This window comes from Colletotrichum spaethianum, assembly GCF_022836535.1.
Source record: "Colletotrichum spaethianum MAFF 239500 DNA, contig47, whole genome shotgun sequence".
NCBI lineage: Eukaryota > Fungi > Ascomycota > Sordariomycetes > Glomerellales > Glomerellaceae > Colletotrichum > Colletotrichum spaethianum.
The window spans coordinates 63,665-78,960 of record NW_026054817.1 but is presented as its reverse complement, the minus strand read 5'-3'; the positions used below and the strand labels follow the sequence as shown (position 1 = coordinate 78,960).

The 15,296-nt window shown below is 50.0% G+C and overlaps 4 protein-coding genes across 4 annotated transcripts; 3 read left to right on the top strand and 1 right to left on the bottom strand.

The window, feature by feature from the left end:
* Positions 1 to 894: 894 nt before the first annotated feature.
* On the bottom strand, positions 895 to 1,265 carry ColSpa_11496 (uncharacterized protein; the record flags this gene model as incomplete). Its single annotated transcript, XM_049277708.1, has 2 exons — positions 895 to 968; positions 1,079 to 1,265. The coding sequence occupies 2 exons, from the start codon at positions 1,263 to 1,265 to the stop codon at positions 895 to 897; spliced, it is 261 nt and encodes an 86-aa protein (XP_049133665.1).
* Positions 1,266 to 6,684: 5,419 nt separating this feature from the next.
* On the top strand, positions 6,685 to 9,477 carry ColSpa_11495 (uncharacterized protein; the record flags this gene model as incomplete). Its single annotated transcript, XM_049277707.1, has 1 exon — positions 6,685 to 9,477. One exon carries the CDS (start codon positions 6,685 to 6,687, stop codon positions 9,475 to 9,477), a length of 2,793 nt encoding a protein of 930 aa, XP_049133664.1.
* A 1,738-nt stretch (positions 9,478 to 11,215) lies between these two features.
* On the top strand, positions 11,216 to 11,938 carry ColSpa_11494 (GPI-anchored CFEM domain protein ARB_02741; the record flags this gene model as incomplete). Its single annotated transcript, XM_049277706.1, has 2 exons — positions 11,216 to 11,441; positions 11,508 to 11,938. 2 exons carry the CDS (start codon positions 11,216 to 11,218, stop codon positions 11,936 to 11,938), a joined length of 657 nt encoding a protein of 218 aa, XP_049133663.1.
* A 1,338-nt stretch (positions 11,939 to 13,276) lies between these two features.
* ColSpa_11493 (oxalate decarboxylase OxdC) lies at positions 13,277 to 14,876 on the top strand (the record flags this gene model as incomplete). The annotated part of the gene is made up of 4 exons (XM_049277705.1): positions 13,277 to 13,669; positions 13,729 to 13,943; positions 14,005 to 14,129; positions 14,188 to 14,876. The coding sequence occupies 4 exons, from the start codon at positions 13,277 to 13,279 to the stop codon at positions 14,874 to 14,876; spliced, it is 1,422 nt and encodes a 473-aa protein (XP_049133662.1).
* Between the last annotated feature and the right edge of the window lie 420 nt (positions 14,877 to 15,296).

Genomic DNA, 15,296 nt, shown 5'->3' with positions numbered 1-15,296 from the left:
TCGTAATCCGCTGAGTCTTGAGCTTACTGCCTCCCAGAAATTTGAGTACAATAGCATTGCTGCTTCCAACAGTGTCTTGACTTGAATCTGTGGAGGAATAGAAGCTATGCATAACGAGGATATTGATGGCAGGAAGGCACGCACACATCAGACCTATGCTCACTTCTGCTGTTCTAACCGTGCAGTCAGTCTCTGCAACGAAATTAACAAGACGCAAGGAAGGTGCTAGAATAGGCCTACCCAAGGAGATTGAAGCGGATGAGGTCTATTGGCTCATCATGCGAGCTCTGTAGCTTGATAACAAGAATCATTCTTATAATGCTTGCCGCCGTAGCGACACCTCCGGAGCTAAGCATGGCGATAACTTTGAGCCGCTTATTCCAAGACATTCGGAGTGTCACGGCAACAGGTATGGGTAAGCATAGAACGGCCATGTCGGTGACGGCGCTGACAGCTGTGTCAGCTACAAGAATCGCGCGTTGGTTGTAGCAGGTCGTCTTGATTGCTGTGTCCCAGAAGCCAGCAACCGGTCGGCATATGAACGCCTTAAGGAAGAGAACAGGGATGGTATAACAACTTAAGAAGGTAATTATAGCGTATGTGCCGATTGTTGTTTTCCTGTGTAACCTGAAGACTCTAATGTTGATCCAGAGGAGAGTGAGCTTCGTGAAATAGGACGAAGGACCATAGACGAGGGTAATAGCATAAACCCCCAGAAAAGACGTTAGTTAACCCTGGACTTTGTTGGAATAGACAAAAGGTGAATTACCTACCTTTTTGAAGCCTTTCAAACTTTCCTTTGAGATTTCATAGACATGGAAACCGCCACCAAAATGGCCCACTTGAACAAGAGTCGTTAGCAGGGATGCAGCATTGAACTTATACTGGCCATCGTTACTCACTGACAACTGCTGTGGCGTCGTACCCCAAGGACATGATCTGCTTTTGTGTTGGTATTCGTACAACAACTGAAATCCACTCTGAGTCGTCGGTTTTCTTACCCATGCAATTAATGCCATCCCTAAGTAGATGAAATTAGAAATTGATTGACGAACACCAAGAGGCAGGTTGGACTTACAGTCATCTGTGTAAAACGGAGGCGCGACAAAGGTCTTTGTGTAGAAACGCAGGACCACGAACAAACTGGTCAAAGCAATTGCTAGAATCTGCGAAACGAGATTGACGCTATGCAGAACATCCTCGGGGTGTTGCAGATTGGGCACTACGTTGTCGGGCGGCTTCGCCGCCCACCCCTGGTCAGACATCGTATCGATTAAACGGGCAGTGTAGGCAAGTTGGCGTAATTGGTGGTCGATGGTCTCCGAGCAACTCGGGCGAGACAAAATCGATTGCTTTCCACGACAGACATATGATCATCGAAGCAATTTCTCGAAGAAGTCTGGCGTGTCGTGATAAAATCCCCAGTGGCCTACGACTACAGATTCTTTACAGGATTAGTGAGCCTAATGTAAGGCCGGGAATACACCGTCGGAGCTGGTTTATGCTTTCGGAAAGCATGGTCCTTCCTAGGCAAGAAAGTCTATTTAGGTACTGAAAAGCTAGTAGAGGGGCTTGATTGGACTTGATCACGCTCCTAGGTATTTGAAGCTAAGTCCCCAAACCTTGGCCTATGCAGAAGGGAAGTATTTTCAAGGAGAAGGGTAAACATGCCTTCCCTGGATTGTAAAGACCGGCAAAGTCTGAAGTCCCAAGGCCAAAATTGCGAAACCCCGAAACCCATTTTTATCATTCAATTCTCAAGAAGACGGTTTCGAGCTTATATGATGCATCGAAGGCCAGGGATAAGATGTCGCAAAAACGACGCCGTTAATTGCAGGCAGAAATTAACACTTTATACCAGCTGTGACATAAGAACAATATCTGCCTCTTTGATCAGATTGCGAACCATTAGCTTCTGCGCATCTTGCAGAACTCTACTGGTCAAGCTTCGACCTCGCTACTGCTCGAATTTATACCTAGTCACGACGTGACAATGGACTCGAATCATTTTAGATTATGGAATAGCAGAGAAAATATAGTTTGCATTAGCTGAACGCATAAGTTACCCAACGAACCTGCTTGACGACAATGACCGGACTGCGGGGATTAGCTTGATAGAAAAACTAGTCTATGCAATCAGATTGGTGTAGTATAATCGGAAGTTTTGAACTCCGATTCCTGTTCAAGAAAACGTACTGAGTCGCCGATTTGAGCCAGTCGCCGAGTCACAAGAGACCAACGCTCGTGTTGGCAATTGACCTAATTTTAAAAATTCGGCAATACTTCCGGAAGTTAATACGCGAATAGAGATGGCGACGCCACGAGACTCGCCTGATCTGAACCGTTCTTTATGCTTTAACCATTCTTGAATTGCTTTGCAAACCAACATGCCTATCGCGCAAAGGTCTCAGATCTCCCAGATGTAAGTTTTAGTGACTGGGATGCCCAGAGCCAGAACAGCTCGAAAGACCACACTGCCCACAGGATGGTCAGGCAATGATCGCGAATCTCACTATCATGCTTCCCTTCAGGACATCTTAAAGAGACGCTTGATCGCATCTCCATGGCATGTTGGTGGTCTTCCAGCACCGGCAACGGTCGTACTGTTTACATACGGTGACGATGCTGTTATGATTGATGCTTCTAGCTGGTAGTAGCGTTTTTACAACAATCGTAAAACACGTATGAATGATGTTTCCACCACGTAATACCGTACTGACTCAATCAGGTGGGTGAGATCAATTGTTTTGTTACCTCAGGTGTTTGAGATGGTGGAACTCCCGAAACTTTCATGCCTTTTGAACCCTCGAGCACTCCACACGTGTGACCTACACCCCTGGTGTTATTGCAAATCTGCGCCGGAGGAACGCGACTGATAACAATCTAGTGCCAAAATTCCGATATGCTTCTTATGGCCGTTATCACGCCATCCAGTAAAAATTGTCTTGGCCCAGGTTGGATTTGTTGCTTCTTATGTTAGATGGTTTTAGGATGCAGATGCAGGCAGGTTACCCAGGCAAAGTCGTGTGGTGTGGTCAATGTATTTCAAACACCGTCTCACGTATAACAGCGTTGCGAACATGAGAATCTGTGCTGTCCATCCTGCCCTTAGGTGTCTCGAAAACGTTCAGGCAGTACTTCTCATCGAAGTTTCGTTTCCGAAGGATGTTGGGATCCGAAGCGTCCTGTCGCAAGATTGCGGTACTCACATTCACTTTGTCAGTCCGTAAGAAACCTCTTGAAGAGACGTGGTGCTGAACTCTATCGTGCGACCTGGAGAGAATTTCCATGACCGGCTATAATAAATTCAGGAGACGTGGATGGAAAGCGAGTCGTGATATACCGAGTGACAGAACTGGTAGTGGTCAGACCAGTGTGGAAGAAAAGAGAGGAGGAAAGAAAACAAACACAAAGAGAGTGGTTATGAGTAGGAAACGGAAACCAGTCGCGTTTCTCTCCAAGGAGAAGAAAGCAGTTGCTCTTTGGAATAAATGATGTTTATTTTAGACGTTGTTATCAGTCTCATATGTGCGCCTAATCAGCACCAACAGGTAGTTTGGATTTCAGTGAAGCTAGGTACAACGGTAGTGAAGCATCTAATAGTACTGGTACGTACAAACTCGGTATATATCTTGTTGTTATTAGCTGTAATACGATATTAGGATCAATATCAATCCATGATCTGGGAAGCTGGCCGGAATTGTTGACTAGGTAGATGGATACATTAATTACAGCTGATGAACGGATGTTGAGAGACCTTTCCGGTAGCTCTTTCACGTAGAGGCTCCCCTATCTTCTTGTGTCAAACTTTTCACTTGGAAGAAAGTTATACGAGAAACGCAGTTGCAATCACAACACAAGCCTAGCACTATGGTCATTGGAATCGCGAGGACGCCAAGCGAACAAGCATCATGTCTTATGCACTCCACTGATTGTGATGCTTGATGCAAAAAGGATACAGCCATGTCCGTTCCTCGTTTTCCTATAGCTACTCGTGAGTGGTACTGTGACAGCTTGAAGTATAACCACATCGAAGCTTCCATTTCAACATAGCCTGGCGTCACCTTGACCCCGAAAAAGGACATTGTTGTAGTCTTCTGTTATCACTGATATACCATAGGTAATATTGTTTGTTACTGAATGCTAGATTGCCAGAGTTTCACAGTCTTTTGTTGGCATTTCACAAACCTAAGTGACTCGAGCCAAAGGTTGCGCTTGCAGAGGCATTCATCATGGAATCATGTGGGAACAGAAAGGGTGAATCTCAGAAGATACGTCACCAAGCATATGCATGCAGCCTGCGACTTGTCACACAGCTAATCACCACTCAACAGCCTCACTCGGATGGACAGTCGCCAAAGGCATGTTGCAGACCTGCACTTCCTCCCGACCGCCCTGCAATACCAGCCGTAACAAATGTTCCTTTGCAGTCTCAGGTGAGGGGAACCATGCAGTTGATGCGTGTAGCAACCTCAGGGATAAGATCAGTGAGGCTCAACATCCAGTAACAACAACATCCCCTTTCGCCGATGCACCGGCCCTTTTTGTAAGACAATGCTTGATGATTTTCGGGTTAACCTGCTCAATCTGGAGGGCACGCAGGTGTTTGCAGAAGCTGGAGGAAAGTGTGCAGAGGTCGTTTTGTTCAAGCTGTGAATACTGTTGTGTGGGAAGCCCTCGATTATCCTTGGACTGTGGATGTTGCTTTCTCCGATTGGAGTCCAGCACACAGGGAGTATGCGTGAACAGCGACGGACTCCACTGGGAATCCGGAGGTCCCAATTGTATTCCCCAGACCAAGGCTCCAACATCCCCGTGAATATTGACTCGTCAACCTGTCTTCAGTCTAGTTCCACAACGCCTTTGGGATCAAGAATAGGATATGTGGCCACTCGAAGATGGCACCAGGCCAATGAGGTGATGATCATGGATATTCAGCCCCCCGAAATCTAAAAGTGGGATGAGTTTGTCGCGGCCCACATAACCCCTCCACTTGACAGCCTGGGTACCAGAATACGGTCAAGTAAATCGAGACGTTGTCAGCTTGGGCACATCATAAGCACATGGACCATTTTAGAGCGAGTCAATGTCGCCGATAGGCAAACAAGAACATCTTGGAATTCGCCTCGAGCCTTAAGACACGACACAAAAATCGAAAAACGTTGGAGTATCAAGACAAGAGTCCATTGTTAGGCCAGTCGGGGTCTGGAATCTACGACATACATAGTATACCGTGGTAGGTAGCCCAGCGGCCCGCAGAGCGAACGAATCAAATGACACCACGTCCAAGTCATGACCCCTGGTCACTCTCCGGGAACGTGCAGCTGGTCCAGTGCAATCCCATGTTCGTTGCGTCCCAACTACTTCGATCTAGCCCAAGCAAAGCAAAGTGAGCGATGCCCAACCCACAACAACATGCGCACAAACAGGGAAAAACAGAAAAAGGAGGCCAGTCGAATTCAGTTCCGCCTGTTTGCCCTGCCAAAACGACTGGTTGAAAGGCCCATGTCTACAGCATTTCTGACTCATCTCCGCTCACAGTAGCCTGTCTGATTCGTTTTCTTATTCTCTTGGTGCCCCGTTTGACCCCTGCAAAATAGGGCTTCGAGCATGTTTGGCCCTCGACAGAGCAAGCTAAAGCAGGAGACTGGACAGCCGCCCACTGAGTTGTTGGCAGGACTCCTCTGACGAGGAGGGGAAAGGTATGCACGCAGCGAAACACCGCAAAGTGCAAAATGCTGCGCCCAGAGACTCAAGTCTGTCCAGCAACAGGAGACTTACACATGTTCTCTTTTGCCACTTAGGGGTATTGCATAGTGATCTTTTTGCGCCCAGTTGTCGTCGTAGCCAATGCCCACTTGCCCATGGCTACGGGAGGGTGGCACACCCCCTGGTCTCCCGCATTTTAGGCCCCCGGCAGGCGGGATGTGAAGATGGAGTCTGGACGGGGCCCAAAGAAACCATGGGCCATCGATGACAGGGGTGATGTGACCATGGAAAGCTAGGTTTGCATCTCTTGACAGTGGCATGGCCCATTCAGCCCGACTCTCCCAGCCTAGAGAGCCATGAAATGACGACGGTACGATTGCAATATTCGACGCTACTGTCTGCCCTGGGTGTGAGCGGAGGTTTCCGCCAAGCGGTTTCGTGAAGACCCTTTGGACCTGCCCTTAGTGCCACGCCTCATCCCTGACGCTCGCTAGTAGTGGCCGGCTCGACCGTCCCGTGTCTCGACGCTCGCCGAGGTTGATTAATGTATGTGCCCTATAGGACGGGGTTTAAGCGTGCTGGGGCGGCCACGGGCGAAGGCGGGCAATGTCTAATGTCATTTTCTGCCGGTTGGGCTGTTGTGTACGTAGATCACCCTCCGCTTCCCTTTCTCTACTTCTTCCCTCCCACAACAACATACTCTGGATATTCTGAACAAAACCATCTCGCCGCCTATAACCAGACTTCGCTTTCGATCTCATCATTTTTGATAGTAGATCCCAGCAGACCCGATATGCAACTTTACCCCTCATCAACTTACCAATACACCTTCAATGTTACTCGCAAAGTTCATCAGCCCCAGATCAGACGTCCAGCTTGGCACATAACTTGAAAAACCATAAAAATAACATCATCACTTATCAGTGCTTCTGCGCCTGACCATATCCTTACCGTCATCATCTTGTCAACGACCTTATGGCTCCCACCCGTGACCCTGTGCCCGCGAAGGGCCGCGGTCGCTTCAGACTGAGGCGGCCCTCAGTCTCTATCCCAGACAGCACTCCTCTGGAGAACCTCGACTTGTCAAACGCCAACGTTTCCGAGATTTCACTCGCTCCCATGGATCGTTCGGCCGACAACAGATCCGATCTGAGCGTCAGCTCATCTGGGGGCTGGAGACGCAAGGACAGCAGTGGAAAGCCTCCTCTGATGTTCAAGCCCCCTGCCCTCCGCTATCGTTCGTCCCGCCCAGAGCTCAACCGGCCATGGAGACGCTCCAATGAGGCCGTCTACCCTTCCGCCGATGAAACCAATGACTCCGATGTCGAGTCGAAATACAGTTTTGACTCTCATTCTACTATCACCAACGCAACCAGCGTCGAGGACTTTGATACTTATCCCAGCAAGTCCGACACTTATACCTCAGCAGTCCGCACTCGGCCGTTCACTGTTGAAAAGCAAGTGGCAAAGACCAACACTGTTCCCCCTCCCCCAGCCAAGCCTGCCAGCCTCAAGGGTGCCCGCGTCGACATTGTTGCTCCCAAGAGACAGACCGTACATATCGAGGTGGCCCCCGTAGCCCCTGCCCCTCCAGTTGTACAGCACATCACCTCCCATGAGCTTCACGAACGTGAGAAGGTCGAGGATGGCCTCCTCAAGGAGATCTCCCGTATGAAGGAGGAGACCAAGAGCCTCCTCGGCAAGCAGTCCGACACCGATAAGAGACTGGAAGACGCCCTGGAGAGGCTTTCCACACTTTCCGCCGATAAGGAAAAAACCGAGAAGAAACGTCGTGAGGAGAGGAACCTCAAGGATAAGATCGCCCGCGACTTCGATGAACAGAGCCGTCTCCTAGATGATGTTAAGAGCTGTCTCAGCGAGCGCGAGAAGAAGCTTGAAGATGTTGCACGTGAGCGTGACCAGCTCAAGGGCATCAAAAAGGAGCTGGAGGCCAAGTCCAATGACCTTGAGAAGCAGATTGCTCTTGAGAGGAACGCCAAGGAGGAGGTCACCAACAAAAATACTATCCTGGAGATGGACATTGCCGAACAAGAGAAAATCAAGAAACACTTCGAGACCCGATGTCGCGACTTGGAGAGGAGCGTCGGCGATGCCCACTACGTCACCAAGGAGACTGAGCGTGCTCTCATTGAGAGGATTGCTGCGCTGGAGTTGACAAAGGAAAGTCTGCAAATGCGCGTTACCGGACTCGAGACGGAGCTCATTCGCAAAGGAACCGAGATCGGAGACATCACTGCCGAGCGCAACCTCCTGCGTATGGATGTTGACAAGTACAAACCGCAAGTCGATCAACTTAACAAAGATAATGGTGAATTGACTGAAGCCAATAAGGGCCTGCAATCCCGTATCGACGATCTCGACAAACAGAAGAAGGGTCTAGAAGCCAATATTGAGAAGCTGGAGACGGAAAAGAAGACTGCCCTGGAAAGCTATGATGCACTTGAAGCCGAGAAGAAAGGTCTTGAGGCCGACATTGAAAAGCTCAACACCGAGAAGAAAGACCTCGAGGGTCGCTTCGGCGGTCTCGAAGCGGAGAAGAAGGAGATCCAGGATCGCTTCAGTGCCCTTGAAGTAGAGAAGCAAGAGGTCGTGGTACACCTCACACAGCTCGAGACCACAAACACCGACATTCAGACTCGCTTCGAGAGCCTCGAGGCCACCAAAGGTGAGCTTGAAGTCAGCAAGGGAGAGCTTGAGAACCAGGTCAAGGACCTTGAAGGTGTGAAGGCCAAGTACGACAAGCTTAAGACCCGCGTTGAGGGTCTCAAGGGCAAGAACACAACACTCCAAACCCAGATCGGGGCGCTTCTCAAGGATCAAGATGATAAGAGCTCTCAGATCCTCAGCCTGGCAGAGGAGCGCAACAGCCTTCGTTCAGAGAACGCTTCGCTCAAAGACGAGAACGAATCAGTCACCAGCGAGCTCAGACGCGCAGAGTCGCTCATGGGCTCTGTCACCGGCTCCGCTGCACCCTCAGTTGCCGGCTCAGTTGCCCCATCTGTTATGGGATCAACGGACGAGAGCGATGCGGAAACCATCAAAGGTGAAGATGAAGCTCCGCCTGCACCAGAGGAGGCGGCACCTGCACCGCCGACAGAGGAAGCTGCTGCAGCCCCTACTGTCGACGAGGCACCGTCAATTGAGGAAGTCAAGGATGACGCAGCCAGCGTTAAATCCACTACGCCTTCCGAGCATTCCAAGGCGGCCCCTGAGCCCGAAGTCGCGGCGCCGGAGACTGCACCCGCCAAGGATGATGCCGCCACCGAGAAAGCCGAGTCCATGTCCGCCAAGTCAATCACCCCCTCCGAGTCGGCTGTCATGGAAGAGCTCCGACAGCGCATCGCTGAGCTGCAGGATCGCAACGAACAGCTGCAATCTGAGACAGTGAAGCTCGGATCTCTGATGGCGGAGAGAGATGAGTTGGTCACTCGTGTTGCAACACTGGAACCGGAGGCCGGTCAGGCGCCGCAGCTGCGCCAAGAGAACGCGACTCTGGCGTCGCAGCTGACCCTCGTAAACGCCCAGCTTGACGGTCTCCGCGCCTCGTACGATGCGTCAGTTGCCGAAGTCAACAGCTTGAAGGACCAGATCGGTCAGCTGCGTGGACGCCTCTCTACTCCATCTCTGCAGTCGCGTTCAAGGGAGTCGTCCCACGCGAGACAGTCGACAAAGACGAAGAAGGATAACGACAAGAAAAAGGAGCAGTTGGTAGTGGTGCGCAACCCGAATGAACGGGGCGGAATGTAAGTTGGAAGCCCTCTCTACTGATTTTCTCTCAGACAACATGCTGATTATTATGTTTTCAGTCAAATAATGCGACGATGCGATCTACGCATGAAGAGATCCTCCTCCCAGCACTCCCACTCAGACGGCGAGAAGAGCGAATGAATCCCGTTACTGATTTTGGTCCCCTTGTACGGGTAGCGAAGGTCTTAACAAGGCAAAGGTGCATTAGTGAACATTTGGGGTGACTGATTGGATTGGATTATCGTGGTAGTGTTTCCTTTGTGTTTTCATATGTTGTTTATTGGGGCACACAGCATGCGCGAAGTCGGTCAGCGTTGGGTCTTTCATTGATGTTCATATCTCCTTTGTCAGGTTGGAACGGGAACGGACTGGATCGGACTAAACATGTAACGGATTGCATGGACGGATTTTGGAAGATAGGTGCCCTCAGGGGCGCGAATCACATGCATCATGTAGATTTTGTGCCGTGTAGTTAGTACTCATGTTTTGGTTTAGATAGCGTCAGCTCATGTTTTGTTCGACATTATTCTGTCTACCACTGATTGGATATTCCGCGGCCGTGTTTTGATGCTTGCCTTCGGCTCGAAGTTTATTGAGTTTCAGCCACAAGCCAAATCCCCAAGAGGGCAGTAGTTTGCTAACATGGTCGACGAAGACTCGGAAAACTGCTGCTTTCCTCATCAATCTCGACTGATTTTGTTGGTGTTGGCAGCGCATCAGCCCTAGGCGCACTTGTGCAAGTTTAGCCATGACCGCCAAGTGATCCGCAAACCAACATGCCGGTGCCACATATCGCGAGGATCCAACCTTCAATACCACATTATGTGACAGTTGGTATCCTGACCCGTTTATTGGTTCTCATCAGCTCAGCCCTGCCGCCTGCAAATATTAGATTGATCAGACAAGTTCCACTCTAGATCACTCTTCCATCTTCCGTGGGCCCCATAATGCTAAGCTTTTCTGTCTCACCTGTTCCAGCCATCACCTTGTGAGTGACTTTGGGGATGTGAGAATTTGGGTGATTTCGAATAGTTTTCAAGGCGGTTGCATGGCTAGCTCAACTGACATTGAGGTCATCGTCCATTCCACTGCTCCGGGTCGCCCAATTCAGATCGATGACGCAGTAGCTGTGACATTCTTCCCTCGACAGCTGTCTTCAGCTTTTTTCCATCCGATTAAAGTCGGCCGCATAGGGTAAGAAGCTCCCAAAATGCCATGGCATCCGTCCAACACAACCACGCGGACACAATCGGCGCTACCAGGAGCTCCCGAATCCGGCCTGGGCCGTTCAGGCACACTCTCAGCAAGCCCTGATTTAGTCTGGGAGCCACAGGAACCTAATGCTGAAGAAGACGGATTGAAAGCACTGATTGGCCGGGAACGTCGCAGGGACGGATACGGAAACGTGTGTGGCTGCAAACGACGACGGCTACATTCCAGAGAAGAACCTGGATACGGGATCAGCGCAAGCTCATTGAGCTTAGCAAAGCTCTCCAGCCAAGCTGGACTTTCCGAGCATAGCCCCGCAAGTGTCTGTTTCGGTGAATCGGAACTTTGAGCTCAATGGGTATATGAGAAGCAAAGTTTTCCCGTTCTCAAGGCTAGCTCATCTTTCCTCATCAGCTCACTCAACTCTCGCTCTACAAAGCCTAAAGAAGACTCTCGTTTTCATTCAACTTCCAAATCACTTGATCAATTCACCGCCCCTCAACTCACCCGAACTTCTCAATCGCTTAATATGAAGTACTCTGCTGCCATCATCGCCTTTGCCGGTTTTGCCGCCGCGCAGACTCTCAACGACCTTCCGCAATGCGCCCAGCAGTGCTTGGCCAACGCCATCACAGCCAACGGTGCATGCACCGTCGGTGACGTAACCTGCCTCTGCAAGCCCGCCAACTTCCAGGCCATAGTTACTGCCGGCACTCCTTGTGTTCTTCAGAACTGCGGGCCTGATTTTGCCGTCAGTAAGTCGATTCCCCAGTCGTTGTTACATGTAATGTGCTAGCAAGATACTGACTCTGTACCTTCAGACGTGGTCATCCCCGCCGCTAGCCGCATCTGCGCCGCAGCTGCTGGAGGTAGCAGCGCTACCTCCTTGGTCATTCGTTCCGTTTCATCTGCTGCCTCCGCGGCTGTCTCATCCGCTTCCGCCGCCGCCTCTTCCGCCATTCGCTCCGCTTCATCTGCTGCCTCCAGTGTCGCTTCCTCCGCTACGTTTGCGGCATCTAGCAGAGCTTCGGCGGCGACTTCTTCTGTAGCCGGAAATATCTCCAGTGTGGCATCATCTACTCCTGGCGCGGCCACTACTCGGACTGTTGTCGTCACCAGCGCCGTTACTACCCGTAATGGCACCGCCACTGCCACTACCACCCAGACTCCAGTCACCGTCAACGGTGCTGTCGCCCAAGGTCCTATCGGCATCATGGCTGCTCTTGCCCTTGGCGCTCTTGCTTACCTGTAAGCCATTTGGCCGATTCAGCATCCGACAATTAATATGTCGTGCCTTGATGGTAGATCCTTCGCCCCACTATCCATGTTAGAACGACAAAGTTTGAATAAGGGGTGGATGTTTGGATGGTAACTTAGATAGTTACTCATTGATAACTGCACTAATACAACTCGTTTTTCCAAATATCAAACTGTTGGGCTACTACAAGTGGGTGATCTGCAACTGAACATCCCCGCAACTTTTCACATTAATAAGCTGAAGCATGTTTATATTGGTCTCTCCCTCTTGCCCTATGCCATGCTTTTGTAGTTTTCTTCAATGACCGCGTTTTGATGAATTCTAGTTGTTGCGTGCTGAGTCAGAATTCCAGACCAACAACATAATCTTTAGTTATCTGGTTATGTCATTCGAAGTAGTGTTGTGCTGCCTTTGACTCGTTATTTTCTGAAAGAGTCAGTCGACCAAGGTATTTTCTTCGTGAGTGTGACTTTTGTTGATCATCAAAATCGGGTCAAGCGAAAAGGATTTATCACTTTCAGCTCACCAAAGGCCCTAGGGGTAAACTTGCTTGCCCTAAATAGCTTGCTCAGCCATAGACAGTCTGAAGGAACAAAGGGGGCCAAACAAAACGTTGTGGTTACTAGATTTCTTTTGGAGCTTGTAAGAATATCGGGAAGGCTCCGTAGTAAGTTAGACTGAATTCAAGGCCTTGCATGTGCACAGAACTTGCGTATGCAAATAGAGGAATATCCCTCTATGGTACGACGTGTTACAGTCTGCTGCTCCATGCATCTTTCGGTCTTCAATGTTTCATTCACTCATCCTCAGAATTATGACGGAGTCGGCCACCTTTTGTCTACTTCGTTGGGGCACCGCCAACGACCGGTCTAGGTCAATGGCGCTCGCCATGGTCTCCAATCACCATCACTCGATTACAGGGATTAGAGCTTGGGGTCAGGGTATGAGCTGTGCCGATTACAGCGAACCCCGCAGTATCAACAGCTCCGTCGAGCTCAACCCATGCAACCGTCCTCGACCCAGGCTGCGGAGATGCGTCGGCCTTCACTCGGTATCAAGACTCGTACAGCTACTAAGATTGCCTCTGATAGCCATCTGAATGGTCGACGCGGCTTGTCAGGGGCTGAGCTGGGTAGTAATTGGTCAATCGAAAAGTAGCTTGAGCCTTGAGCTCTTCAAGACTGTTCAGCGACGAGCCGAAAATACTGTGTTTATGTCTTGGCCAGATAATGTATAAAAAGCCAGCGCGGCCTGTCCAACCCATCAAAGTGAAGTCAGACAAGTATACCCTAGTTTTTCAGACTTCTACTTTTTAGGCATTTCTACGCAAATATGCACCTCCCCACCGTTGGAAACGGCGATTTCGCTGCAAAGCTGCTACTATCTGGGGCTTTCTTGAGCTTATTCTCCCCAACTGTCGCCATCCCCGTCCAAGACGGTCCCCGCCAGCGTCTCCTTGACGGGAAAGGTCTACCCACAAAGTACCGCACTACATCATCGCCTTACACGCCCGGTCACAAGGACAAGTATGACGGCCCCGTTGACTCTATTGGCGACAACCTTGATCCACTACCGTGGCGTAATGGTCTAGGAGCCTCTGTCCTAGGGCCATGGAATGAAGCTCGTTCCAGACAGAACCCCGACCTTGTGCGACCCCCGAGTACAGACCATGGCAACCTCGCCAATATGCGCTGGAGTTTTGCGGACTCCCACATCCGCATTGAGGTACATTTACTTTCTCGAGACTTAGACGCGACGAACTGTGACTAACCAGCAATACGCAGGAGGGCGGATGGACTCGACAGACCACGATCCGGGAACTACCCACCAGCATCGAGCTTGCCGGAGTCAACATGCGCCTGGACGAAAGTGTTATTCGTGAACTTCATTGGCACAAGGAAGCCGAGTGGGCCTATGTACTCGATGGAAGCGTGCGCGTCACGGCCATCGACTATGAGGGAGGCAACTTCTTTGACGACCTGAACAAGGGAGACCTATGGTATGTTTTGGTCAAAAGCCGACTTATGATTGCTCTTCGACTGATGCTGAAGGTGATGCAGGTATTTTCCATCCGGTGTGCCTCACTCCTTGCAAGGTCTTGGCGAGAACGGAACAGAGTTCCTCTTGATTTTCGACGATGGACACTTCTCTGAAGAATCCACATTTATCCTTACGGACTGGCTCGGTATGACCCATATCTGCGCAATGTCTACGGATGGTTATAAGTACTAACACCGGTTTAGCTCATACACCAAAGTCAGTAATCTCAAAGAACTTCCACCTGGCCCCCGAAGTCTTCGCCCATATCCCCGAAGGAGAAAAGTACATCTTTCAGGGAACTACACCGGGCTCCATTAGTCACGAGGCACCCTCTGGAAAAGGAGTGAAGAAGTCAAAGCACCAATTTACGCACAAAATGTTGGATCAAGAACCCAAGAAGACTTCTGGTGGTGAAGTTAGAATCACAGACTCTAAGAACTTCCCAATTTCGAAGACCATTGCTGCGGCCCATGCAATTATCGAGCCCGGTGCCCTCCGAGAAATGCATTGGCACCCGAACGCCGATGAATGGTCCTTCTTCATCAAGGGGCGCGCCAGAGTCACGATTTTCGCCTCTGAAGGCAACGCTCGGACCTTTGACTACGTTCCTGGCGATGTTGGTATCGTTCCGAAGAACATGGGTCATTTTGTAGAAAATATCGGAGACGAACCAGTGGAAATGCTCGAGATTTTCCGCGCCGACGAATTCAGAGACTTTTCACTGTTCCAGTGGATGGGAGAGACCCCCAAGAAGCTGGTCGTTGACCACCTCTTTGCCGACGACCCTGAGGCTGGCGAGAAATTTTGGGACAAGGTCCGTAATGCGGAGAAGGACGAGATTACCAAGCCAGATGCTGTTGAAGAAACTCAGACCGAAACTCAAGAGCTCTGAAGGAAACCCGGAAAATCACAATAGCGGCTTGGCAGGTTGTCTGTGCTTAAGGTGTTTGTTTCGTGGCAATGAAACATTTTCAGCAAAGCCATGATCTCGTATGTCTACAGATATTGTTGGTTACTCAATAATACTATTTTGATTCTAGTGGAACTCTATAGACTATGGCCCTCATGAAAGTTCCAATGATCTTTGTTCGTAACCACTTCTAAGTTCGTTAACAAAATGAGCTCACACAGGGTATCCATGCAACCCTTTCCCAGATTTTCGTCCAAACATTACCGATTACTCATTTTTAACTGCCAAGCCGAGCCTTTGCATCACCATGTAGTCAGCTCACTGCATAGATCGCCCTTCTCGTTTCTCAGATTAGAATTACTATACGTAGGCACATCTGACTTGTTGATAACACTCGCTTGT